General features: G+C 43.8%; 1 protein-coding gene across 4 annotated transcripts in view; it reads right to left on the reverse strand.

The window, feature by feature from the left end:
* aff3 (AF4/FMR2 family, member 3) overlaps positions 1 to 26945 on the reverse strand; it is a 34792-nt gene that overhangs the window by 4263 nt on the left and 3584 nt on the right. Inside the window, exons 2-14 of one of the 4 annotated variants that reach the window (XM_042306453.1) lie at positions 22649 to 22781; positions 17711 to 17785; positions 17570 to 17623; positions 17384 to 17424; positions 16835 to 16886; positions 12262 to 12299; positions 11598 to 11787; positions 2748 to 4889; positions 2439 to 2566; positions 1931 to 2137; positions 1725 to 1788; positions 1017 to 1153; positions 860 to 931 (exon numbers count right to left, since the gene is read on the reverse strand). In XM_042306453.1, the coding sequence (XP_042162387.1) occupies positions 860 to 931; positions 1017 to 1153; positions 1725 to 1788; positions 1931 to 2137; positions 2439 to 2566; positions 2748 to 4889; positions 11598 to 11787; positions 12262 to 12299; positions 16835 to 16886; positions 17384 to 17424; positions 17570 to 17623; positions 17711 to 17782 (3197 nt within the window). In that variant the 5' untranslated portion in view covers positions 17783 to 17785; positions 22649 to 22781. The other 3 variants (XM_042306452.1, XM_042306454.1, XM_042306455.1) reach the window with 3 other exon arrangements.

Here is a 26945-nt window from a genome sequence, read left to right on the forward strand (position 1 = left end):
TATTATTGTGCTTAACTTTTTTATTATTTCTCTATTTTCTTTTTCTCTACATTGTTTGGAAGGTACGTTTCTCTGTTAGTGTACACCTGTTGTTTAAGAAGCATGTGACAAATAATATTTGATTTGATTTGACAGGGATTGAAAGCACAAACAATATTTATATCACAAGAAAGACAAGAAAGGGATTGTTGCACATGTGGGTGTTCATTTTTGTAGAGTTTGAAAAAGTTGAGATTTAATGTTTACAAAGTAGCCTAACTCAGCCACAAAGGAAGCCGTTCCCAAAATTGAACAACCAACATCAACTATTTCTGTGCTTGAAAATTCTAGAGCAGGACATTTAGGTTAGGTGACTATCCTTTTCTCAAACTAATGTTGAATATGCCTGAGGATTTGACAAAAACAATCATGATTATGAATGAAAACCATGGTGAAAGCTGGGAGATTGTGAGGGCTTGGTAGGCCTACCATAGAAATATGCTGATTGTATAGAGAGTAGGCCTAATTTTATGCTATTATTTTTAATTATGCCCAAATTAGTTGGTATTTCCAGAAGTTTACTCCATCAATGTAATCACAAAATGCATAAATAGGCCATATGTGGTTTTAATTTTTTTTTCGCATGGTTGATTCAAAGTAGAAAACATTTGATATTTAACATTAAATTGAAATTGCCACCTAAACTGTCTGGATTCCATAGATTTTATGGATCTCATAAAACAAAGGTTCAGTCAATGTTTCTTGGGTTTTTAAAATTCAGAACGCGTTGACTATCTTACCCCATTATGCAGCTCTTACATTGATCAGAACTTTATTTTTGACCTTTCAACAATTTGGACAATCGTTGCTAGTGACATACCACAGTACGGCCAACTGTTGGTCTTCCTGTCTAGCCCCTGGGCCAGAGTGGTTCTTCAGCTTCATGGCGTACCTGACAACCACAGAGGATCACTGTTACAGTGTGTGTGTGTGTCTGTCTGTGTTTGTGTGTGCGTGTGAGTGTGTGTTTGTCTCACCTGATAAGCTCTACTGTCTCTGCGTACATGGTATAGGGAGACTTGGCCTCCAGTGGTCCCTCCTCCATAGCTTTTCCACACTCCATGAAGGAGAGAGCAGCATCCACATAGTTCACTGCCTTCCCCAGCTTATCCACCTGAGACAGAGAGAGAGAGAGAGATACTGGGTAAGAGAGATAGGAAATGAATGAAGTTGGAAGAGCTCACTAGCCACTTAATCCTGTAAAAGGGTCCTTATCATTTTAGCCAACTTATCTTAAAAATGTTACTGATGTCTTTGAAACAGTCTTAAAGTGGCAATATGTAACTTTGTGGTCAAATCGACCAAATTCACATAGAAATGTGAGTTATAGATCTATCATTCTCATTGAAAGCAAGTCTAAGAAGAGGTAGATCTGTTCTATGTGCGCTATTTCTATACTTCCTGGTCTTAAGTTTTGTTTTTGCTTCTTTCACTTTCGGTTTTATTACACCAGCTTCAAACACCTGAAACAACAATATTTTTGCTTATGAAAAAGATCTATTTCACAGCGGATTAGATGGTCAATGATTCTCTTACACTGTACTAGCTTATTTTATCACATAAACTGAAATTAGGCAAACTATCAGAGTTTTAGCAACCAGAAAATGACGGAGCGATTTTTAACATCCCTAACTCAGTGTTAGAACAGTCCTTCCGGTCCTAACCCAGTCCTGAACCAGTCTCACCATGGCATCTGCACGGTGCTTCATCCTCTTGGCTTCATGCATGTAGTACTCAGCATGATGTGGGCTAGGGGGAGGAAGTCAATAGGAAAGAGCAGACATATATATTATTATGTGGTAGCTACTGACTGCTTCTGACGGTCTAGGTTGGTCTGTAGAATGTGGTCATTAAGACTGACAGTGGCCTTATTTTTCAGTCAGGCACTCACGGTTCATGGTTGGTTACGGTTCCTCTCTGTCCCCCTGCCCGTTGTAAAGGAGGTCCCCATGGTTCACACTCGGGCTGAGACTGCCCTGACACCCCAACACAACACTCAACCTCCATCTTAGGCTCTGGGTTCTGTGTTTTGATGGGGGGCTTGGTGGGGTCGAGGGTGTCAGAGAGAGGGGTACTGTCCAGATAGTCCTCCAAGAACCTGCTCACACATACAACCCCAGGAAATACACAGTCAGTACTTCTTACAGTGTTTATGTATGTATCAGCGTGTGTATATATACTGTCGCTTTCACCTGGATTCACCTGGTCAGTCTATGTCATGGAAAGAGCAAGTGTCCTTAATCTTTTATCCACTCAGTGTATATATGTGTGTTTGTGTGTGTGTGTGTGTGTTTGTGTGTGTGTGTGTGTGTGTTTGTGTTTGTGTGTATAAGTGTCAATGAGAGTGTGTATGAGAATGTGTGTACGTGTGTATGAGACTGTGTGTGTTCCAGTCTCACCCGTTGTGTCTGGTGTCTGAGTGAGGGTCTAGACGTCTGTGCGTTGTAGACTCTGTGTGGGCAGAGGGGCCGTTGGTCTGGGAGTTGCTCCTCTTACTCTCTCTGTGGTGCTGGATTCCATTCTCTGACTGGGAGGAAACACGCATATTATGGCAGAACCACGGACACCAGGCTGTTGTAGCTGTGAAGTAACAGGGACTTCAGGTCTCAGTAAAGGATGACAATAGTATTCCATGGTAAACTAGCTACAGTGCAACTATCTTGTATACACTGGAGGTCTATAGAGAAACAAAGGAGTGTGTGTGTTACCTTGCGTTTCCTCTTGCTGTCTCCTCTCTCTGTCTCGGGGATGCACAGGTGTCTCATGGCTTCTTTCTGCTTGGAAGAGGCAGAGGAGGAAGAGTGTTTGTGAGAGGCTGGGGTGCCTGTCGTAGTATCAGGCACTCTGTTGAGCAGGGAGAGGTCTAGCTGCACCACCAAGTTTCTCAGGCCTCGATGGGAGGCTGCGGCCAGCTCACGACGTCCAAACGGGACCAGGGTGTAGAGTTTCTGCTTTCCCTGGATTTGGTGCCCCTGGCCTGGGTTGGATGCGGTGGTGCGCCTGGGGTAGATCACTCTGGGCCTGCTATCCGCGGGCCTCCCCGGGCCCTGGTACCCTCTCCTGGGGATGGGACGCTGGCTTGATGTGGAGTCGGCCGGGACTTTGGTGACGTTGGGAGGCAGATCGGGCTCCGAGTCGGACTCTGAAGAGGCGGAGGAGTCCGTGGGTGGGACAACAGGAGTGGGGGAGGAGGGTGATGGCGGAGGGGAAGGGTCCGGCTGAGACTGTCTCTCTTCCTCCTCCTCACTCTTCCTCCTCCTCTTTTTCTTGGTCCCGTGGCGTTGTGGGTCGATTGGATGGTGGCGGCGCTCGCTGTTGGTGTGAGGTCTCTGCTTGGGCTGGACCGCCTGCCATTCACCACTCTGCTGCTGCTGCTCCTTCCTCCTCCTCTTGCACTTCTCCTTCTCTCTCTCCTCCCTTCTCCTCTTTCTCTCCTCTACGTCCTCTTCCTCCTCTGAGCTCTGGACCCAGGGGCGTCTAAGCAACTGCTCCTCCGCCAGTCTTCTCTCTCCCTGTCTCTCCCCCTTTCTTTCCTTCTGTTTCTTCCCCTGCCTCTCTCCTTTTTTTTCTGTCTGTCTCTCTACCTCATGTTCCCCCTTTCCCTCTGTCTGCCTGTCTACCTTCCTCTTTGGTGCATGGGTCTCTCTCCGGTTGTCCACCTCCTGTTCTCTCTCCCTGGATTGGGGCTTCCTCTGTGGAAGCTTTGAGTGGGGAGCAGGGGCCCAGGACTTGACTTTGGGTCTAGGGCTGGGGCTGAATTTAGCGTGAGGCTCAGAACTAGGTTTGGAGTTAGGCAGAGAATGTGGCTTTGGGCTGGATTTGGAACAGTGACCAACTCTGCTGCTGGTCTCTCTGCTAGGGTCTGTGGTGGGTAAGGTCTTGGCCCTGGGTGTGGGGCTGAGACTGGTACTGAGTCTGGTTGTCAAACTAGGCCCATTACTGGGTCTGGGGTTGAAGTTGGAATTATGGCTGTGTCTGCTACTCTCCTTAGGCCTTAGTCCAGAGGTTGATAGGTGTTGGCTTTTGGGGTCTAGAGTGCGTGCGTGTTTCAAGCTAGGCTGAGAATGAAGCTTGGGACTCGAGTTAGGACTAGGCCTGGGTCTGTGTTTGTGCCTGTGGCTCAGCTCAGTGGTCAGTGCAGGGGCTGCCTTGGCTGTGGTCTTGGGAGTGGGAACATGCTGGGTCTGTGTGGATTTAGGCCTGGAGCTGTGCTGAGGCGGAGGCTGAGGATATGGACTGTGTCTTGGCTTGCTCTTGGGCTCAGTGCTGGGTACAGGGGCAGTCCAGGGCCTGATTTTGGGTCTATGGCTCGGGCTGGTTGTTAGGCTAGGCCACGTGGGAGGCCTGTGGCTTTCCTGATGAGGACTCCGAACCTGAGAATAGCGGCGGGGGCTAGAATGAGTAAGGCTAGGACTAGGACTCCTAGGGGGGTGCTGGGGAATGGAACTAAGGCTGCAGGTGGCTCTGGGGCTTGGGAAGGGGCTTGGACAGACACTGAGGACCGGGCTAGGGATGGGGCTGTGTCTTGGGGTGGGGCTAGGACAAGGACTGGAACAGGGGCTGGGGCTGGGGCAGGGGCTGTAGCCAGGGCTAGGCCGAGGGCTATGCCTGGGGCTGTAGTTAAAGCGCGGGCTGGGAACAGGGCTCTGGCTAGGGCTGTAGTCCTCTCTGATCCCCCAGGGTCTGGATGGAGATGGAGCTCTGTGGGGGTCTGGGGAGAGCGACTGGTGCTCTGTAGCTCTCTGGGCGTGGTCGTGATTGCTGGGATCCTGGTCGCAGGAAGAGGATTTTTGGGGGACTTTTTTCAGCCACTTATCCAGCTGCCACTGAGTGGTGGAGGGGTGATATATCTGAGAAAACAGAGAGAGGAAGATGAGAGGATGGAGACGGATGACAGATTTAAGGAGAGAGGGATGAGGAGAGAAACAGTCAGGTAGGCTCAACAAAGGAGAGGGATCATGTGATACAGGTTGACTTTTATACATCCACATTGGTTTTAAACAGTAACTTGCACTATAATTAACTGGCAGAAAGTGCTTGGACTATATTCAATCAAAACAGATAGCCTGGTCTTGGGGTTAAGCCAAAAACAACAATCGTCCTGATCAGCGAGAAAAATACCAGGTATTTAACCAGGTAGGCTAGTTGAGAACAAGTTCTCATTTACAACTGTGACCTGGTCAAGATAAAGCAAAGCAGTTTAACACATACAACAACACAGAGTTACACATGGAATAAACAAACATACAATCAATAATACAGTAGAAAAAGTCTATATACAGTGTGTGCAAATGAGGTAGGATAAGGGAGGTAAGGCAATAAATAGGCCATGGTGGCGAAGTACTTACAATATAGCATTTAAACACTGGAATGGTAGATGTGTAGAAGATGAATGTGCAGGTAGAGATACTGGGGTGCCAAGGAGCAAGATAAATAAATAAATACAGTATGGGGATGAGGTAGTTGGATGGGCTATTTACAGATAGGCTATGTACAGGTGCAGTGATCTGTGAGCTGCTCTGACAGCTGGTGCTTAAAGCTAGTGAGGGAGATATGAGTCTCCAGCTTCAGTGATTTTTGAAGTTTGTTCCAGTCATTGGCAGCAGAAAACTGGAAGGAAAGGCGGACAAAGGAAGAATTGGCTTTGGGGGTGACCAGTGAGATATAACTGCTGGAGCGCGTGCTACGGGTGGGTGCTGCTATGGTGACCAGTGAGCTGAGATAAGGCGGGGCTTTACCTAGCAGAGAATTATAGATGACCTGGAGCCACTGTTCTGTGAAGAGAGCAAGACTAGGGGGGGATAGAGTGACAACATGAGCGAGAGAGAGAGAGAGAGAGAGAGAGAGAGAGAGAGAGACCAAGGGGAGGGAGGGATAGAGTGACAACATGAGAGAGAGAGTGAGTGAGAGAGAGAGAGACAGAGAGAGAGACTAAGGGGGAGGGAGGGATAGAGTGATGGAATGAGAGACAGAGAGAGAGACTAAGGGAGGGAGGGATAGAGGGATGAATGAGAGACAGAGAGAGAGACTAAGGGGGGAGGGATAGAGTGATGGAATGAGAGACACAGAGAGAGAGAGAGACTAAGGGGGAGGGAGGGATAGAGTGATGGAATGAGAGAGAGAGACAGAGAGAGACTAAGGGGAGGGAGGGATAGAGTGATGGAATGAGAGAGAGAGAGAGAGACTAAGGGGAGGGAGGGATAGAGGATGAATGAGAGACAGAGAGAGAGACTAAGGGGGAGGGAGGGATAGAGTGATGGAATGAGAGACAGAGAGAGAGAGAGAGAGACTAAGGGGAGGGAGGGATAGAGTGATGAATGAGAGAGAGAGAGAGACTAAGGGGAGGGAGGGATAGAGTGATGAATGAGAGACAGAGAGAGAGAGAGACTAAGGGGGAGGGAGGGATAGAGTGATGCAATGAGAGAGAGAGACAGAGAGAGACTGAGGGGAGGGAGGGATAGAGTGATGGAATGAGAGAGAGAGACAGAGAGAGACTAATGGGAGGGAGGGATAGAGGGATGAATAGGAGACACAGAGAGAGAGACTAAGGGGGAGGGAGGGATAGAGTGATGGAATGAGAGACAGAGAGAGAGAGAGACTAAGGGGGAAGGAGGGATAGAGTGACAACATGAGAGAGAGAGAGAGAGAGAGAGAGAGAGAGACTAATGGGGAGGGAGGGATAGAGTGATGGAATGTGAGACAGAGAGAGAGACTAAGGGGGAGGGAGGGATAGAGAGATGGAATGAGAGACACAGAGAGAGAGAGACTAAGGGGGAGAGAGGGATAGAGTGATGGAATGAGAGAGAGAGAGAGAGAGAGAGAGAGAGAGGGAGAGAGAGAGAGACTAAGGGGGAGGGAGGGATAGAGTGATGGAATGAGAGACAGAGAGAGAGACTAAGGGGGAGGGAGGGATAGAGTGATGGAATGAGAGACAGAGAGACTAAGGGGAAAAGAGCAAGTGACAGTGACATGACAGTACATCACTGGGGCCAAGCTTCCTGCCATCCAGGACCTCTATACCAGGCGGTGCCTCCCTGCTACCACACGGCAAGCGGTACAGGAGCGCCAAGTCTAGGTCCAAGAGAATTCTAAACAGCTTCTAAACAGCGTCTACCCCCAAGTCATAAGACTCTTGAACATCTGGTCAAATGGCTACCCAGACTATTTGCATTGCCCCCACCCCCCCACCTCCCTCCCCTCTCCACACCACTGCCACTCTCTGTTGTCATCTATGCATAGACACTTTCATTAACTCTACCTACATGTACATACAACCTCAATTAACCGGTGCCACTGCACATTGACTCTGTACTGGCATCCCCCTGTATATATTGTTATTTTGACTCTGTACTGGCATCCCCCTGTATATATTGTTATTTTGACTCTGTAGGGGCACCCCCTTGTATATATTGTTATTTTGACTCTGTACTGGCATCCCCCTGTATATATTGTTATTTTGACTCTGTAGGGGCACCCCCTGTATATATTGTTATTTTGACTCTGTACTGGCATCCCCTGTATATATTGTTATTTTGACTCTGTGCACCCCTGTATATATTGTTATTTTGCTGTACCCCCTGTATATATTGTTATTTTGACTCTGTACTGGCATCCCCCTGTATATATTGTTTGACTCTGTACTGGCATCCCCCTGTATATATTGTTATTTTGACTCTCCCTGGCACCCCCCTGTATATATTGTTATTTTTGAGCGCCTGTCTATTTTGGTCCCTGTATATATTGTTATTTTGACTCTCTAACTGGCATCTACCCCCCTGTATATATTGTTATTTTGACTCTGTAATGGCACCCCCTGTATATATTGTTATTTTGACCCCGGCACCCCCTGTATATATTGTTATTTTGACTCTGTACTGGCATCCCCCCCCTGTATATATTGTTATTTTGACTCTGTACTGGCATCCCCCTGTATATATTGTTATTTTGACTCTGTACTGGCATCCCCCTGTATATATTGTTATTTTGACTCTGTAACCGGTGCCCCTGTATATACATTTTGACTCTGTACTGGCATCCCCCTGTATATATTGTTATTTTGACTCTGTACTGGCATCCCCCTGTATATATTGTTATTTTGACTCTGTACCGGCACCCCCTGTATATATTGTTATTTTGACTCTGTACTGGCATCCCCTGTATATATTGTTATTTTGACTCTGTACTGGCATCCCCCTGTATATATTGTTATTTTGACTCTGTTTGTATATATTGTTATTTTGACTCTGTACTGGCACCCCCTGTATATATTGTTATTTTGACTCTGTACTGGCATCCCCCTGTATATATTGTTATTTTGACTCTGTACTGGCATCCCCCTGTATATATTTTTGACTCTGTACTGGCATCCCCCTGTATATATTGTTATTTTGACTCTGTACTGGCATCCCCCTGTATATATTGTTATTTTGATATTGTATATATTGTTTGACTCTGTACTGGCATCCCCTGTATATATTGTTTGACTCTGTACTGGCATCCCCTGTATATATTGTTTGACTCTGTACTGGCACCCCCTGTATATATTGTTATTTTGACTCTGTACTGGCATCCCCCTGTATATATTGTTATTTTGACTCTGTACCGGCACCCCCTGTATATATTGTTATTTTGACTCTGTACTGGCATCCCCCTGTATATATTGTTATTTTGACTCTGTACCGGCACCCCCTTGTATATATTGTTATTTTGACTCTGTACTGGCATCCCCCTGTATATATTGTTATTTTGACTCTGTACCGGCACCCCCCTGTATATATTGTTATTTTGACTCTGTACTGGCATCCCCCTGTATATATTGTTTGACTCTGTACTGGCATCCCCCTGTATATATTGTTTGACTCTGTACTGGCATCCCCCTGTATATATTGTTATTTTGACTCTGTACTGGCATCCCCTGTATATATTGTTTGACTCTGTACTGGCATCCCCCTGTATATATTGTTATTTTGACTCTGTACTGGCATCCCCCTGTATATATTGTTTATACCGGCATCCCCTGTATATATTGTTTGACTCTGTACTGGCATCCCCCTGTATATATTGTTATTTTGACTCTGTACTGGCATCCCCCTGTATATATTGTTTGACTCTGTACTGGCATCCCCCTGTATATATTGTTATTTTGACTCTGTACTGGCATCCCCCTGTATATATTGTTTGACTCTGTACTGGCATCCCCCTGTATATATTGTTTGACTCTGTACTGGCATCCCCCTGTATATATTGTTATTTTGACTCTGTACTGGCATCCCCCTGTATATATTGTTATTTTGACTCTGTACCGGCACCCCCCTGTATATATTGTTATTTTGACTCTGTACTGGCACCCCCTTGTATATATATATATTTTTTTTACTGCTGCTCTATAATTACTTGTTACTCTTATTCTTATCTGTATTTTTTTAAACTGCACAGTTGGTTAGGGGCTTGTAAGGAAGCATTTCACTGTAAGGTTGTTTTCAGCGCAAGTGACTAATAAAATTGGATTCGATTTGATGAGTAAACGATAGATTCCTTCAAACCAGGACACACATTGGACTATTCCAAAACACACAACCCATAGAACAAACACTACCAACACACATCACTCACTCCCAGTCCCGGCTTCACTCTTACCACCGTAGTCAAAACTACACTGTAAATGTAGAGTACATTGAGAAAACACTGTAAAAACGGCCTCACGTTCAACCATAGTCTAAGAAGCTCAAACTTTGAACAGTGCCCTTTAAATGGACTACTTCTTCAACCCACCTTCATTTCCTACTACCACTGGAATCCACACACATCTGCTCTGACAGAGGCTAAAGCCCCCTCCCATTTATCTAATGACTCACACACTGGCTGTTTATTCTGCCTAACAATTCACTCAGTAACCCAGAAAGGGAAGAAGAGAGTTTTAAAAAGAAGAGGATATACTCACTGCTTTCCTGCTCTTTCTCTTTTCTTTATGTTTCTCTCCTCCCCCTCTATATCCCTCTCTCCAGTAGCTGACCAGAGTTATTTAAACCTCTACTCCTCTACTCAAACACTGCCCCCCTTCCCTCATTCCCTTTTCCAGAGAAGACACTGCGTCTCTTGTACCCTCTCTGCCTCCTGCCTCCCTCCCTCCTTCCCTCTACCTGGAACTCTGAAGCACTCTTTCCTACCCGCCTCCCCACCCACCCAAAACATGCTTGGTTGAAACCCCAGTTCGAATTCGATCATCCATAGATAAGATCTCTCTTCAGCTCGGAGATGGATTGTATTTCAATTGAGGAAGGAAACTCCCAGTGTGCTTTGCATAATTTTCAGGACCTAGTTTGTCAATTCTCAGTTTGTTCTGCCTTGGCGCTATTTGACAAGAAGGCAATAGAAATCAGTAAATAAATATACTCCCTTACGCCACCCCCGCCTCAGCCTCACCACCTCTATTGGGGCCTGATATACCACATGTACAGTAATAGATCCAGCTATGGTCAGAGACAGACACATAGGGCCTTCTATTCATACAGGCAGTAGAAGCAGGTTTCCCCTACTCAACTCTCTCTGCATAGCTAACCTAAACCCCCAACTGCTGTCCCCCTCTTTCGACAATATCCCCCCCACCAGCTCCTCAAATAAAGACCTATTTCTCACCACTTTCTAAACAGACCCCCCTGTGCATTTACATGCTTGTAACTCAGTGCTAATGAAACTGCTAACCCATTCCATTTGAAAGCTTCCCTTACCTTTAGTTTAGCTTAGTTGGGTGTAAGCTGGCGGAGCATAGAGAGTCTGCAGTTGGTTATTAGTGTGGGAGATTGTCATGCTAACGTTAATGAAATGTTAGCGTGAAACTGAATCTCCGGGACTCCCACCTCCAGTGGGCTTTCCTATTTGGGACTGGGCTTGTTGACATGACACCCAGACTCTAATTCCTACAGAAACTCCCCTCCCCCTGCTTCCTCCCCCTGGTCTCACCCCCTCCCTAGACTAGCTCACGTGCATTCCTAATTCCTGCCTCCCCCTCCCCCTCCCCAGATAGATTTCACTTGCTTTGGCAATGTAAACATATGTTTCCCATGCCAATAAAGCCCTTTGAAAGGAATTGAATTGAGAGAGAATCTGAAATGAGAGGAGGCAGAGAGAAAAAAATTGAGTAAAATGGTATAAGAGGCTAAAGGGTATAAGAGGCTAAATGGTATAAGAGGCTAAATGGTATAAGAGGCTAAAGGGTATAAGAGGCTAAAGGGTATAAGAGGCTAAAGGGTATAAGAGGCTAAAGGGTATAATACCCTAAAGGGTATAAGAGGCTAAAGGGTATAAGAGGCTAAAGGGTATAAGAGGCTAAAAGGTATAAGAGGCTAAAGGGTATAAGAGGCTAAAGGGTATAAGAGGCTAAAGGGTATAAGAGGCTAAAGGGTATAATAGCCTAAAGGGTATAATAGCCTAAAGGGTGAGAGAAAAATCTCTAAAAGAGAGAGATTGAGAAATACCATGAAAGAGAGGCAGCTAAAGAGAGATATGGTATAGAGACAGACAGACAGCAGTGTGACACAAAGTGAGCGTGGGGGTACTACCTCCTTGGTGCAGCCAAGGGCCTGAGTGTCGGTGGGTGTCCCAGGATCGGAGTGTGTTTCTGGGCTTGGGCTAAGGGAGCGCTGGCCACTGCTCTCCTCCTCCAATTCACTGTAGGAGTCTGAGCCTGAAGAGTCTGAGCTGGAATGTCTCACCCTCCCACCATGTGTGTGTGTGTGCTGCTCCGACAGACTGTCAGTCAACACACACACCAGAGAGGGGTCAGATTACACACAGATACACAAACACACAGATACACGAACACACACACACACACACACACACTCACACACACACACAAACAATATGTGGGCATTCACGCTTGTAGGCCCTCTTCATATATCACTATCAGTGTGTGTGTGTATGTGTGGGTGTGGGTGTGTGTGTGGGTGTGTGTGTGTGTGTGTGTGTGTGTGTGTGTGTGTGTGTGTGTGTGTGTATGTGTGGGTGTGGGTGTGTTTTCAAGAGTGACCAGGAGAGAGAAATCCTCCAGCTGTCACATTTCACACATCCTGACCTTTCATATTGCTTCCACGCACGCACGCACACACACACACACACACACACACACACACACACACACACACACACACACACACACACACACACACACACACACACACACACACACACACACACATATAATGCAGTAGACACATCTAGTACCTGTTGTTAACAACCCAGGGGGCTGACTGTTCAGGGCCCTAGTAGAGAGATGACAGAGAAGGGAGGTCAAATAGACTGGTGTCATTCATTATGTACAGCATGATCTTCATTTCACCAGTATTGTTGAGCAAAAAATAAAAATAAAGCAACAGGAGTTGAACATTTAGTCCATAATGTTGCTTGATCGATGGTTATGCTATTAGCCTGCCAAAATTAGATTACATATACTGTTATACTGCAATACTGTTATACTGTTATACTGTTATACTGTTATATTGTTATACTGTTATACTGTTATACTGTTATATTGTTATACTGTTATACTGTTATACTGCAATACTGTTATACTGTTATACTGCAATACTGTTATACTGTTATACTGCAATACTGTTATACTGTTATACTGTTATACTGTTATATTGTTATACTGTTATATTGTTATACTGTTATACTGTTATACTGTTATATTGTTATACTGTTATATTGTTATACTGCAATACTGTTATACTGTTATACTGCAATACTGCAATACTGCTATACTGTTATATTGTTATACTGTTATACTGTTATACTGCAATACTGCAATACTGTTATACTGTTATATTGTTATACTGTTATACTGTTATACTGCAATACTGTTATACTGTTATATTGTTATACTGTTATATTGTTATATTGTTATACTGTTATACTGTTATATTGTTATACTGTTATACTGTTATATTGTTATACTGCAATACTGCAATACTGTTATACTGTTATATTGTTATACTGTTATACTGTTATACTGCAATACTGCAATACTGTTATACTGTTATATTGTTATACTGTTATACTGTTATATTGTTATACTGCAATACTGCAATACTGTTATACTGTTATATTGTTATACTGTTATACTGTTATACTGCAATACTGCAATACTGTTATACTGTTATATTGTTATACTGTTATACTGTTATACTGCAATACTGTTATACTGTTATACTGTTATATTGTTATACTGTTATACTGTTATATTGTTATACTGTTATACTGTTATACTGCAATACTGTTATACTGTTATATTGTTATACTGTTATACTGTTATATTGTTATACTGTTATACTGTTATACTGCAATACTGCTATACTGCTATACTGCAATACTGTTATATTGTTATACTGTTATACTGTTATATTGTTATACTGCAATACTGCAATACTGTTATACTGTTATACTGTTATACTGTTATACTGTTATACTGCAATACTGTTATACTGTTATATTGTTATACTGTTATACTGTTATACTGCAATACTGTTATACTGTTATATTGTTATATTGTTATACTGTTATACTGTTTATTGTTATACTGTTATACTGTTATACTGTTATACTGTTATACTGTTATATTGTTATACTGTTATACTGTTATATTGTTATACTGTTATATTGTTATATTGTTATACTGTTATACTGTTATATTGTTATACTGTTATATTGTTATACTGTTATATTGTTATACTGTTATATTGTTATACTGTTATACTGTTATACTGTTATACTGTTATATTGTTATACTGTTATATTGTTATACTGTTATACTGTTATACTGTTATACTGTTATATTGTTATACTGTTATACTGTTATACTGTTATACTGTTATACTGTTATATTGTTATACTGTTATACTGTTATACTGTTATACTGTTATACTGTTATACTGTTATATTGTTATACTGTTATATTGTTATACTGTTATATTGTTATACTGTTATACTGTTATACTGTTATACTGTTATACTGTTATATTGTTATACTGTTATACTGTTATACTGTTATACTGTTATACTGTTATACTGTTATACTGTTATACTGTTATATTGTTATACTGTTATATTGTTATACTGTTATATTGTTATACTGTTATACTGTTATATTGTTATACTGTTATACTGTTATATTGTTATACTGTTATACTGTTATACTGTTATACTGTTATATTGTTATACTGTTATACTGTTATATTGTTATACTGTTATACTGTTATACTGCAATACTGCTATACTGTTATACTGTTATATTGTTATACTGTTATATTGTTATACTGTTATACTGTTATACTGTTATATTGTTATACTGTTATACTGTTATACTGTTATATTGTTATACTGTTATATTGTTATACTGTTATACTGTTATATTGTTATACTGTTATATTGTTATATTGTTATACTGTTATACTGTTATATTGTTATATTGTTATACTGTTATACTGTTATACTGTTATACTGTTATATTGTTATACTGTTATATTGTTATACTGTTATATTGTTATACTGTTATACTGTTATATTGTTATACTGTTATACTGTTATATTGTTATACTGTTATACTGTTATACTGTTATACTGCAATACTGTTATACTGTTATATTGTTATACTGTTATACTGTTATATTGTTATACTGTTATATTATTATACTGTTATATTGTTATACTGTTATATTGTTATACTGTTATACTGTTATATTGTTATACTGTTATACTGTTATATTGTTATACTGTTATACTGTTATACTGTTATACTGTTATATTGTTATACTGTTATATTGTTATACTGTTATACTGTTATACTGCAATACTGTTATACTGCAATACTGTTATACTGTTATATTGTTATATTGTTATACTGTTATACTGTTATACTGTTATATTGTTATACTGTTATACTGTTATACTGTTATATTGTTATACTGTTATACTGTTATACTGTTATACTGTTATACTGTTATATTGTTATATTGTTATACTGTTATAGTGTTATACTGTGACTATAACCATGTGTTAGTGCGGGTTTTCAGCTAATTTATGTAAATCACGAAGCTCATCTGCATTTCCTACGGTGCAGGAGCAGTTATCCACAACACAAGAGTGATCTGTCAACAATAAGCAAGCAGTGGAACTCCTGTGCTGCTCATATTGAAGTGCTGTTGGACAGGTGAAAACAATATGGCAAAAGCATGCCAGACGATTTCAGCTTCCAGTTCTATCAAATGAATACAGATGGAGAAATGGAAACAAGAAGGGGATGTCACTTTAGACGTGTGTGTGTGTGTGTGTGTGTGCGAAATGCATCTCCATTCTAACAGAGAGAGCACAGACAGCTCCCTCAGAGAGCAACTATTGCCAACTCTCCAGTCTCTCTCTCTCTCTCTCTCTCTCTCCTTCTCCTCTCCTTCCAATTTTCACTCCAGCCCTGGCCCAGAACCGCACTCACTGCAGGGAGCACCTCTCACTCTCCTCCCCCCTGTCTTCCTACCAACCCTTCCAACTAACTGTTTCTCTTCTCTCCTTTCTATGTTGTTCATACAACTTCAAATAAGGGATGTAGCCAACGTACTCAGTTACAAAGTCCTGTTACTAGTTACCCCCCCAAAAAAATATTTTGGCTTCCTTTTATGTTTTATGTTTTATGTACAGTAGGATGAACATAGAGAAGGGTTGGAGGGAGCAGAAAGGAATGGTGGAGGGAGGAAGGGTGGAGGGAGGAAGGGTGGAGGGAGAAAGGGTGGAGGGGAGGAGGGTGGAGGGTGGAGGGGGAGGAAGGGTGGAGGGAGGAAGGGTGGAGGGAGGAAGGGTGGAGGGAGGAAGGGTGGAGGGAGGAAGGGTGGGGGAGGAAGGGGGGGGAGGAAGGGTGGAGGGAGGAAAGGTGGAGGGAGGAAGGGTGGAGGGAGGAAGGGTGGAGGGGAGGAAGGGTGGAGGGGAGGAAGGGTGGAGGGAGGAAGGGTGGAGGGGAGGAGGGAGGAAGGGTGGAGGGAGGAAGGGTGGAGGGGAGGAAGGGTGGAGGGAGGAAGGGTGGAGGGGAGGAGGGAGGAAGGGTGGAGGGAGGAAGGGTGGAGGGGAGGAAGGGTGGAGGGAGGAAGGGTGGAGGGGAGGAAGGGTGGAGGGAGGAAGGGTGGAGGGGAGGAAGGGTGGAGGGAGGAAGGGTGGAGGGGAGGGAGGGTGGAGGGGGAGGAAGGGTGGAGGGGAGGAAGGGTGGAGGGAGGAAGGGTGGAGGAAGGAAGGGTGGAGGGAGGAAGGGTGGAGGGGAGGAAGGGTGGAGGGAGGAAGGGTGGAGGGAGGAAGGGTGGAGGGAGGAAGGGTGGAGGGAGGAAGGGTGGAGGGAGGAAGGGTGGAGGGAGGAAGGGTGGAGGGGAGGAAGGGTGGAGGGAGGAAGGGTGGAGGGAGGAAGGGTGGAGGGAGGAAGGGTGGAGGGGAGGAAGGGTGGAGGGAGGAAGGGTGGAGGGAGGAAGGGTGGAGGGAGGAAGGGTGGAGGGGAGGAAGGGTGGAGGGAGGAAGGGTGGAGGGAGGAAGGGTGGAGGGAGGAAGGGTGGAGGGGAGGAAGGGTGGAGGGAGGAAGGGTGGAGGGGAGGAAGGGTGGAGGGAGGAAGGGTGGAGGGGAGGAAGGGTGGAGGGGAGGAGGGAGGAAAGAGAAAGGGCAGATGGAAGTAAGGAAACATTTAGCTCAGGTCATGAGAGAGAGAGAGACATTCTGAAATGTTGTAAACATTTTCGAAAAGGTTTGTAGAATGTTCCTGGGCTTCCCTACCTTATCAGCATCATCGTCGTCACTGCTGAGCTTCAAGTCATCAGCGAGCATGCTGGGAAAAATTTGAAAAACATACGTCAAGAGAAAGACCAAAGTAAAGTAATGGTACTCTAAAGTAAAGTAAAAGTGAAGTATGAAGTACAGTATACAAAGGCTATAATGTCTAGTTTTGAGGGGGTAATGAGAGTCAAGCCACCTCTGACTGAGAAAGAGGATATAAAGGGTTAATAAGCTAGGAGACTCTTTGTTCTGCTACTGGAAAAGTTAACAGAAATGTCAGGTCACCTTTGGCCTGGTGTCCTGGTGTTTTTACGTCATGTTTGTTGCACAACTAAAACGTCATGTTTGTTGCACAACAGATTAGTACTACTCCCCCTCTGTGTGTGTGTGTGTGTGTGTGTGTGTGTGTGTGTGTGTGTGTGTGTGTGTGTGTGTGTGTGTGTGTGTGTGTGTGTGTGTGTGTGTGTGTGTGTGTGTGTGTGTTACATAATACAGCCCCGGCACTGTTTGGTGACCTTAGGTAGAATTTATTTCTCGTGTCCCACTTACGATTTGTGAGGCGCCAGGTGAGGGTGGGTCATCCCCCCGAGCTGCCAGAGAGAGAGGGAGTGAGGACACACACACACACATGTTTGACAAACATATATTCATTCTTATAACATATTCCTGAGCAGCCTGAAAGGTTACAGACACACACACACACTCACACAGACACCCACGCACAAATACACACACCTTAGACTGTGAATACATACGTTGTTTGTGCTGAGTAGTGTGCTGCTTTGTGTCCTAGAGAGTGAGAGAGAGAGATAGATTGATAAAGTTTAAAGACCCCCCCCCACACACACACACACACAAACACACACATAGGCCTACTTTAGGGTTGTAGAGTAAGCACTGGGCCTGGCCACCTCCTGAGGGTTGCTGGGACTGCCAGGAGTGGTTCATGTCCTGGGGGTATGAAGGTTAGTGGTCAGAGGTCACAGAGATTGGATAGACTTTACTAACATTACTGACAAGCATCTGCACACACACACACACACACACACACACACACACACACACACACACACACACACACACACACACACACACACACACACACACACACACACACACACACACACACACACACACACAGTATAAGAATTTGAGTTTTCTGGGGTTGACTCATGGTACAGGCTTAAGTGCCCAATGAGGATATTTTTGCCAATAGAAGGTGAATGGCACTAGAGGGAGTGCTGTGCTATTTATCATGACTCCCTCTGAAACAGTGGCTCAGATTACTCTCTACTTCCCTGCTTACAGTGGTGTAAAGTACTTAAGTAAAAATACTTTAAAGTAGTACTTAAGTCGTTTTTGGGGTATCTGTACTTTACTATTTATTTTATTGACAACTTTTATTTCACTACCTTCCTAAATAAAAGAACATGCAGATCTAACTCTAGCCATTGAAAGACATGAGGGTGAGGGATGGGGATCGGGGTTGTAGGGGGTCTGTGAAAGACATGAGGGTGAGGGATGGGGATGGAGATTGTAGGGTGTCTGTGAATGATGTAGGTTGTGATACATTGTCCATGATCTGTGTGTATGTCTATGTGTGTGTGTGTCTGCGTGTTTGTGTGTGTCGGTGTGAATTCAGAGGTGTCAAGGTACAGCGTATACACAGTGTGAAACAGGTTTCTGCTCTATTGTGTCTGTGATGTGTTTTGAGTGACAACCTGTCTTTTGTTCCTACCGCTTTGTGTATATTGTACATCAACTTCTGTGTATGTTGTGCATATTTGTAGTTGTCTTTGTGATCTTTCTTTTGTTAGTGTGTGTGTGTGTGTGTGTCTGTGTGTGTGTGTGTGTGTGTGTGTGTGTGTGTGTGTGTGTGTGTGTGTGTGTGTGTGTGTGTGTGTGTGTGTGTGTGCAAGTACGTGCGTACTTGCTTGCGTGTGTGTGTGTTTGCAAGTGATGTCCCTGAAGCACTGGTCTACCAGAGGGAGGACAGGGGTTTTGATGATCCAGGTGATAATCATCAGGGTGATTATGAGACAGTGCCCAGTGAACTATCCTATCTGCTATCTGTTATCTGCTATCTGCTCTATCTGAGTACATGAGCCAAGCTCTGAATAGGAAGCCAGCCAGAGAGAGTGAGAGAGATCTTTGCACCAATCCTCATCGCATACAAATGATTAGATTGACTGACAAAGACAAGTCACAGCCATGTTAGAAGAAGAATAATACAGTTGTTTAGTATGGATTATTAACATGTCAGAGAAAGGGATGTGTGTGTGTGTGTGTGTGTGTGTGTGTGTGTGTGTGTGTGTGTGTGTGTGTGTGTGTGTGTGTGTGTGTGTGTGTGTGTGTGTGTGTGTGTGCGTGGTGCATGGTGTGAGCGTGTGAGTGTGTCTAGTCCATGCTGACTTTTGTATCGCCATTGAACAGGAAGCAGGCTCTGGAAAAGGTCAGGCCTTATCTGTTCTGATGGCTGTGTGCGTGTGTGTGTATGTGTGTCAGTGGAGGCTCCTCAGAGGAGGAAGGGGAGGACCATCCTACTTAGTGAATTAAAAAAAATACAAATAGTGAAACATTCAAAAAGTTATAATTTTTTAGATACAACTACAACTAAATTCACATCACCAAATAATTTGATTAAAACAAACTGTTTTGCAATGACGGTCTACAGTAGCCTCAGCAGCACTCTGTAGGAGAGCACCATGGTGTAACGGGAGGTCAGCTAGATTCCGGGCCTCCTCTGGGTACATTGATTTCAATACAAATCCTAGGAGGCTCTTGGTTCTCACCCCCTTCCATAGACTTACACAGTAATTATGACAACTTTGGGAGGACGTCCTCCAACCAATCAGAGCTCTTGCAACATGAACTGACATAATTCTCAATCAAAGGATTAGATAATTAATCTTGTACTGAACACATAAGCTACAGCTAGCTAGCACTGCAGTGCATAAAATGTTGTGAGTAGAGTACTCAAAGAAAGAGAAAGAGAATAGTTGAACAGTTTTGAACAAATTTCTTCAAAAATTAAATGGAAGCAAACGGAACAAAAAATGGATCAACCTACCTAAATTTGCCCAATAGAAACTCTCGTTTTGTTTCCAAAATGGAACGTTTGGACTAATGATTGCACACTAGATCACCTAGATATAGGCAAGAGTGTGCAAGGTGGTACTGAATGTTTCAATGTCTGTCACCTTGATTACTCCAATTTGTCTTGCGACCTGTGCACCTACGTTAAAAACGTTCATTCGTAGGCTAGATTGTAGAAACCTCATGATGGGTAGAGGGAAAATGTGTGTATCGTGTAATAGCCTAAATCTATCGATGTTACATTGAGCTGGGTGAATGGAATGTGAATTACAGTCATCCAATTTGCTGTAATAGAAATAAGGCCATGCTCATTAAAAAATGACAAAATTCCTCCCTAATCTTAAACGGCACCGACCACCACTGGTGTGTGTGTGGATGTATGTGTGTGACAGAGAGAGAGACTTCACCACGGATACACCCTGCACACCCTAATTGACAAACAAACAAACCAAAACAAAGGCAAAGTCTTCTCACGCTTTGTTGATTTCAAAAAAGCGTTCGACTCAATTTGGCATGAGGGTCTGCTATAGAAAGTGATAGAAAGTGGTGTTGGGGGAAAAACATACAACAGTCTAAAATCCATGTACACACATTCCATTTTGACAATGTTGCCATAGAGCACACACAAAACTATACATACCTCAGCCTAAACATCAGCACCACATGTAACTTCCACAAAGCTGTGAACAATCTGAGAGAGAAGGAAAGAAGGGCCTTCTATGCCATCAAAAGGAACATAAAATTTGACATACCAATTAGGATCTGGCTAAAAATACTTTGCCCTTTGCCCTTTATGGTTGTGAGGTCTGGGGTCCACTCATCAACCAAGAATTCACAAAATGGGACAAACATCAAATTGAGACTGCATGCAGAATTATGCAAAAATATCCTCTGTGTACAACATAAAACACCAAATAATGCATGCACAGCAGAATTAGGCGGAAACCCGCTAATTATCAAAATCCAGAAAAGAGACGTTCAATTCGAAAAGGAAGTGATTCCCAAACCTTCCATAACAATGCCCTCACCTACAGAGCAAGCTGGTCCTGGGGCTCTGTTCACAAACAGACTCCACAGAGCCCCAGGACAGCAACACAATTAGACAAAAGCACACTGCCCACAAAATGAGGTGGAAACTGAGCTGAACTTCCTAACCTCCTGCCAAATATATGACCATATTAGAGACACATATTTCCCTCAGATTACATAGACCCACAAAGAATTTGAAAACAAATCCAATTTTTATAAACTCTCATATCTACTGGGTGAAATACCACAATGCAATCACAGCAGCAAGATTTGTGACCTGTTGCCACAAGAAAAGGGCAACCAGTGAAGAACAAACACCATTGTAAATACAACCTATATTTATGTTTATTTATTTTCCCTTTTGCACTTTAACTATTTGCACATCAGAATGTATACAACACTGTATATAGACATAATATGACACTTGAAATGTCTTTATTCTGTAATGTTCATTTTTTATTGTTTATTTCACTTTTGTTTATTATCTATTTCACTTGCTTTGGCAATGTAAACATATGTTTTCCATGGCAATAAAGCCCCTTCAATTGAAATTGAATTGAGAGAGAGTTGAAACCGATGGACATGTGTGATAGAACAGTAGAGTCTGTTAGTGCTCAGTATTGAACAGTAAGGAGAGTCTGCTCTGAGAAGCATGTCTCCTTTCATTCAATTCAGTCTAACACACACACACACACCCGCACGCGCACACACACACACACACACACGCACACGCACACACGCACACACACACACACACACACACACACACACACACACACACGCACACACGCACACACACACACACACACACACACACACACACACACGCACACACACACACCCGCACGCGCACACACACACACACGCACACGCGCACACGCACGCACACACACACACACACACACACACACACACGCACGCACACACACACACACACACACCCACGCACGCACACACACACACACACACGCACACACGCACACGCACACCCACATGCGCACACACACACACACACGCACACGCACGCACACGCGCACGCACACGCACACGCTCACACACACACACACACACACACACATGTAATGCAGTAGACACATCTAGTACCTGTTGTCACTTCTCTCACTCTTTTCGTCTCCCCTCTCTTCTTCATAAACACAGCCCTTTCCCCATAACCCCAGAAGGCAAGTATTCCCTCTCTCTACTCCTCCTTTCACTTCATTATCTCTCCTCTCCTCCCTCTCAGTAACCAAGGACACTGATTCATCCCTTACTCCCCTCCTCTCACAACAACAAGCTTTCCCAGGTGAGCAGTGTGCCGCTATCTCTCCACTCCCTTTCCCCCTCTCTCTGCTCCCTCTCCTCCTCCCTCTCTTCCTCCCTCTTCTTCTGCTCTTTCTCCTCTCGCCTTCCTCTCTGTCTGCTCTCCCTCTATTTCTCCCCATCCTTTCTCTTCATTTCTCTCTCCTGTGCTAGTCTTTTGGCTAGGAAAGGTAGACCATGAACAGCACACTGGAACAGTATTTCAGTAGGCAGGATGCAGTCAGACATACTCTGTTCAGCTTCAGCTACCAACAGCAACAGAGATTCCCCCAAAGGCCTGTTACTAGTAGCCTCAGGGCAACCACCTCTAAGAGGACAGGAGAAAGTGTAACGTGTACCAACACACACATTTGTTCCAGCACTACACACCTGATTTAGCTAGTGCAGAGCAGTGTAGATCAGTGCAGCAGTTATGGTCCCGTAGGCCAGGTGGGAGTATAAAGTCAACCATCTCTTACCCTAGAATATCCTAGACACAGCTGCTACACTCACTTCCTATGACCTGAGTGAGGACAGAAAAACAGTTTGAGAAAGGTCATACAGACAACATCCACACAGTAACATAAAACAGGTGTTGTGGAGGTCTATACAGTGGTGGTCTTTCAGTAACCAATGAGAATGCCTTGACAGATATAGGTTGCGAAACCCAACCAGGGCTTGTGAGCCTACATCAAAAAGATTCTTCACTGAGACTTGCTTGTCTGTTTGTTGTGTTCGGTAATCTGCTAATCTGCAGTGTTCCATGGTGTGTGTTTGTGGGCATTGAACCATCATTACTGTAGCCTTCTGCTTATCCTCTGTGGGCATTGAACCATCATTACTGTAGCCTTCTGCTTATCCTCTGTGGGCATTGAACCATCATTACTGTAGCCTTCTGCGGATCCTCTGTGGGCATTGAACCATCATTAATATAGCCTTCTGCGGATCCTCTGTGGGCATTGAACCATCATTACTGTAGCCTTCTGCTGATCCTCTGTGGGCATTGAACCATCATTACTGTAGCCTTCTGCTGATCCTCTGTGGGCATTGAACCATCATTACTGTAGCCTTCTGCGGATCCTCTGTGGGCATTGAACCATCATTACTGTAGCCTTCTGCTGATCCTCTGTGGGCATTGAACCATCATTACTGTAGCCTTCTGCGGATCCTCTGTGGGCATTGAACCATCATTACTGTAGCCTTCTGCGGATCCTCTGTGGGCATTGAACCATCATTACTGTAGCCTTCTGCGGATCCTAGTGTGAACACATTTGTTCACACATTTCTTTCAGATATGCCGACTATGTACACCTTATACAATTAGTAACCCCTAACCCCATTTTGCTTTTTGAAAAATAATATTGAAAAGTATGTGAAACGGTATGTTTTATTTTCTGTCACGACCGATGGGAACATACTGTGCTGTGCCTATAATAAAATTAAGAGATACAGTATTTACCACTATTCCCAAGCTCCAATATCTATATACCTTATCCCACTTACCCACACATCTAAACCCAATGACCCACACACCCCAGCCCCAATATCTATATACCTTATCCCACTTACCCACACATCTAAACCCAATGACCCACACACCCCAGCCCCAATATCTATATACCTTATCCCACTTACCCACACATCTAAACCCAATGACCCACACACCCCAGCCCCAATATCTATATACCTTATCCCACTTACCCACACATCTAAACCCAATGACCCACACACCCCAGCCCCAATATCTATATACCTTATCCCACTTACCCACACATCTAAACCCAATGACCCACACACCCCAGCCCCAATATCTATATACCTTATCCCACTTACCCACACATCTAAACCCAATGACCCACACACCCCAGCCCCAATATCTATATACCTTATCCCACTTACCCACACATCTAAACCCAATGACCCACACACCCCAGCCCCAATATCTATATACCTTATCCCACTTACCCACACATCTAAACCCAATGACCCACACACCCCAGCCCCAATATCTATACACCTCAGCCCACTTACTCACACATCTAAACCCAATGACCCACACACCCCAGCCCCAATATCTATATACCTTATCCCACTTACCCACACACCTAAACACAATAACCCACACACCCCAGCCCCAATATCTATACACATCAGCCCACTTACCCACACACCTAAACCCAATGACCCCCACACCCCAGCCCCAATATCTATATGCCTCAGCCCACTTACCCACAAACCTAACCCTAACACCCACATGCCAATATCCTAATATTAATGCAACCAAGTCCTGATACACCCATATCCTACCTAGCCTTATGTATTACCCATTGACTCCAGTTCCTTTGCCTAAACACCTCAGCCCTGTTACTTGCCTATCTCAGCCCTGTTACTTGCCTATCTCTGTCCTGTTACTCGCCTATCTCAGCCCTGTTACTTGTCTATCTCAGCCCTGTTACTTGCCTATCTCAGCCCTGTTACTTGCCTATCTCAGCCCTGTTACCCACTTTGCCAAGACCTGTATTCCACCAAGTCATCAACATGTACCTGTATCCAGCTATCCACTGCACACTCCAACCCTGTTTATTGCATATCTTAGTCCTGTGACCTCTGACCTCTATACTCTAATCATTTCATAGATAAACTCATAGTACAGTGGTATATTACATTTTTCCCATTCTCATTCACCGTTTTTCTACCACAAACGTGTCATCAGAAAGGATTTGAAAGGGCAATAGATGTCTGTTCAAACCCATGACCTATAGGAGCCTGGTACATCTCTACACCCCATTACATAAACAAGGTCAATTCATGGGCATTAAGCTCAAGCCTCAAAATTCATATATACTAGGTCTATACATGCACTTCATCCCTAATATACCCATACAAACCAAGTTACCACCAGAGGCTATATCCATTACTCTGATAAAACAGGTCTACCGTTGTACCTATACTGAACAGAAATATAAACACAACATGTAAAGTCTTTGTCCCATGTTTCAAGAGCTGAAATAAAAGATCCCATTAATGTTCCATCCTCACAAAAAGCTTATTTCTCTCAAATTTTGTGCACAAATGTGTTTACATTCCTCCCTGTTAGTGAACATTTCTCCTTTGCCAAAATAATCCATCCACCTGACAGGTGTGGCATATCAAGAAGCTGATTAAACAGCATGATAATTACACAGGCGCACCTTGTGCTGGGGACAATAAAAGGCCACTGTAGAATGTGCATTTTTTTCACATAACACAATGCCACAGATGTATCAAGTTTTGAGGGTGCATGCAATTGGCATGCTGACTGCAGGAATGTCCACCAGAGCTGTTGCCAGAGAATTGAATGTTAATTTCTCTACCATAATCTGCCTCCAATGTCGTTTTAGAGAATTTGACAGTATGTCTAACCGGCCTTACAACCGCAGACCATGTGTAAAAACGCCAGCCCAGGACTTTCACATCCGGCTTCTTCACCTGCGAGATCGTCTGAGACCAGCCACCCGGACAGCTGATGAAACTGTGGGTTTACACAACCGAAGAATTTCTGCTCAAAGTGTCAGAAACCGTCTCAGGGAAGCTTATCGGCGTGCTCGTCATCCTCACCAGGAACTTGAACTGACTGCAATCCGGCGTTGTAACCGACTTCAGTGAGCAAATGCTAATTTTCGATGGCCTCTGGCAAGCTGGAGAAGTGTGCTCTTCAAGGATGAATTATGGTTTCAACTGTACTGGGCAGATGGCAGACAGATCGTATGGCGTCATGTGGGCGAGCGATTTGCTGATGTCAACGTTGTGAACAGAGTGCCACATGGTGGCGCTGGGGATATGGTATGGGCAGGTATAAGCTACGGACAACAAACACAATTGCATTTTATCGACTGCAATTTCAATCCACAGAGATACCGTGACCTGAGGCCCATTGTCATGCCATTCATCCACCGCCATCAACTCACGTTTTAGTATACAACAGCGTGTTCCAGTTCCCGCCAATATCCAGCAACTTTGCACAGCTATTGAAGAGGAGTAGGACAACATTCCAAGGCCACAATCAACAGCCTGATCAACTCTATGTGAAGGAGATGCATGAGGCGTTGCATGAGGTAAATGGTGGTTACAGCAGATACTGACTGCTCCTGTCTTTCTTTTAAAGGTATCTGTGACAAACAGATGCATATATGTATTCCCAGTCATGTGAAATCCATAGATAAGGCTTAATTAATGTATTTCAATTGACTAATTTCCTTATATGAACTGTAACTCAGTAAAATGTTTGAAATTGTTGCATCTTGTGTTTATATTTTTGCTCAGTGTATTTAGCAAAGCTCACATGAACCAGTTTTACCCTTGTGCAAGAGAAACTGAACAAAAGTATTGAAGTTAAATATGTGTTATGTTACTACCAGTGGCGGTGGGGGGGGTGTTTCAGATGAGGGAGGACAATAAAAAAATTTACGAGCATGTTCTTATTTCTATTACAGCATATTGGATGACTGTCATTCATATTCCATTCACTCAGTTAATTGTAACATCCAGTGGTGGATTTAGGCATAGGCGACATGAGCAGCCGCCCAGGGCAGCATCTTGCCGGGGGCGGCATGCGGCGCCCCCGGCAAGGGGGAATCTATCAAATAGCGCACCTCTAACTTTGTACAGTACTGATGCAATTAGTAATGCAATTAGTTGTGCAATTTAG

The sequence above is a fragment of the Oncorhynchus tshawytscha genome, linkage group LG26, assembly GCF_018296145.1.
Source record: "Oncorhynchus tshawytscha isolate Ot180627B linkage group LG26, Otsh_v2.0, whole genome shotgun sequence".
Lineage (NCBI taxonomy): Eukaryota > Metazoa > Chordata > Actinopteri > Salmoniformes > Salmonidae > Oncorhynchus > Oncorhynchus tshawytscha.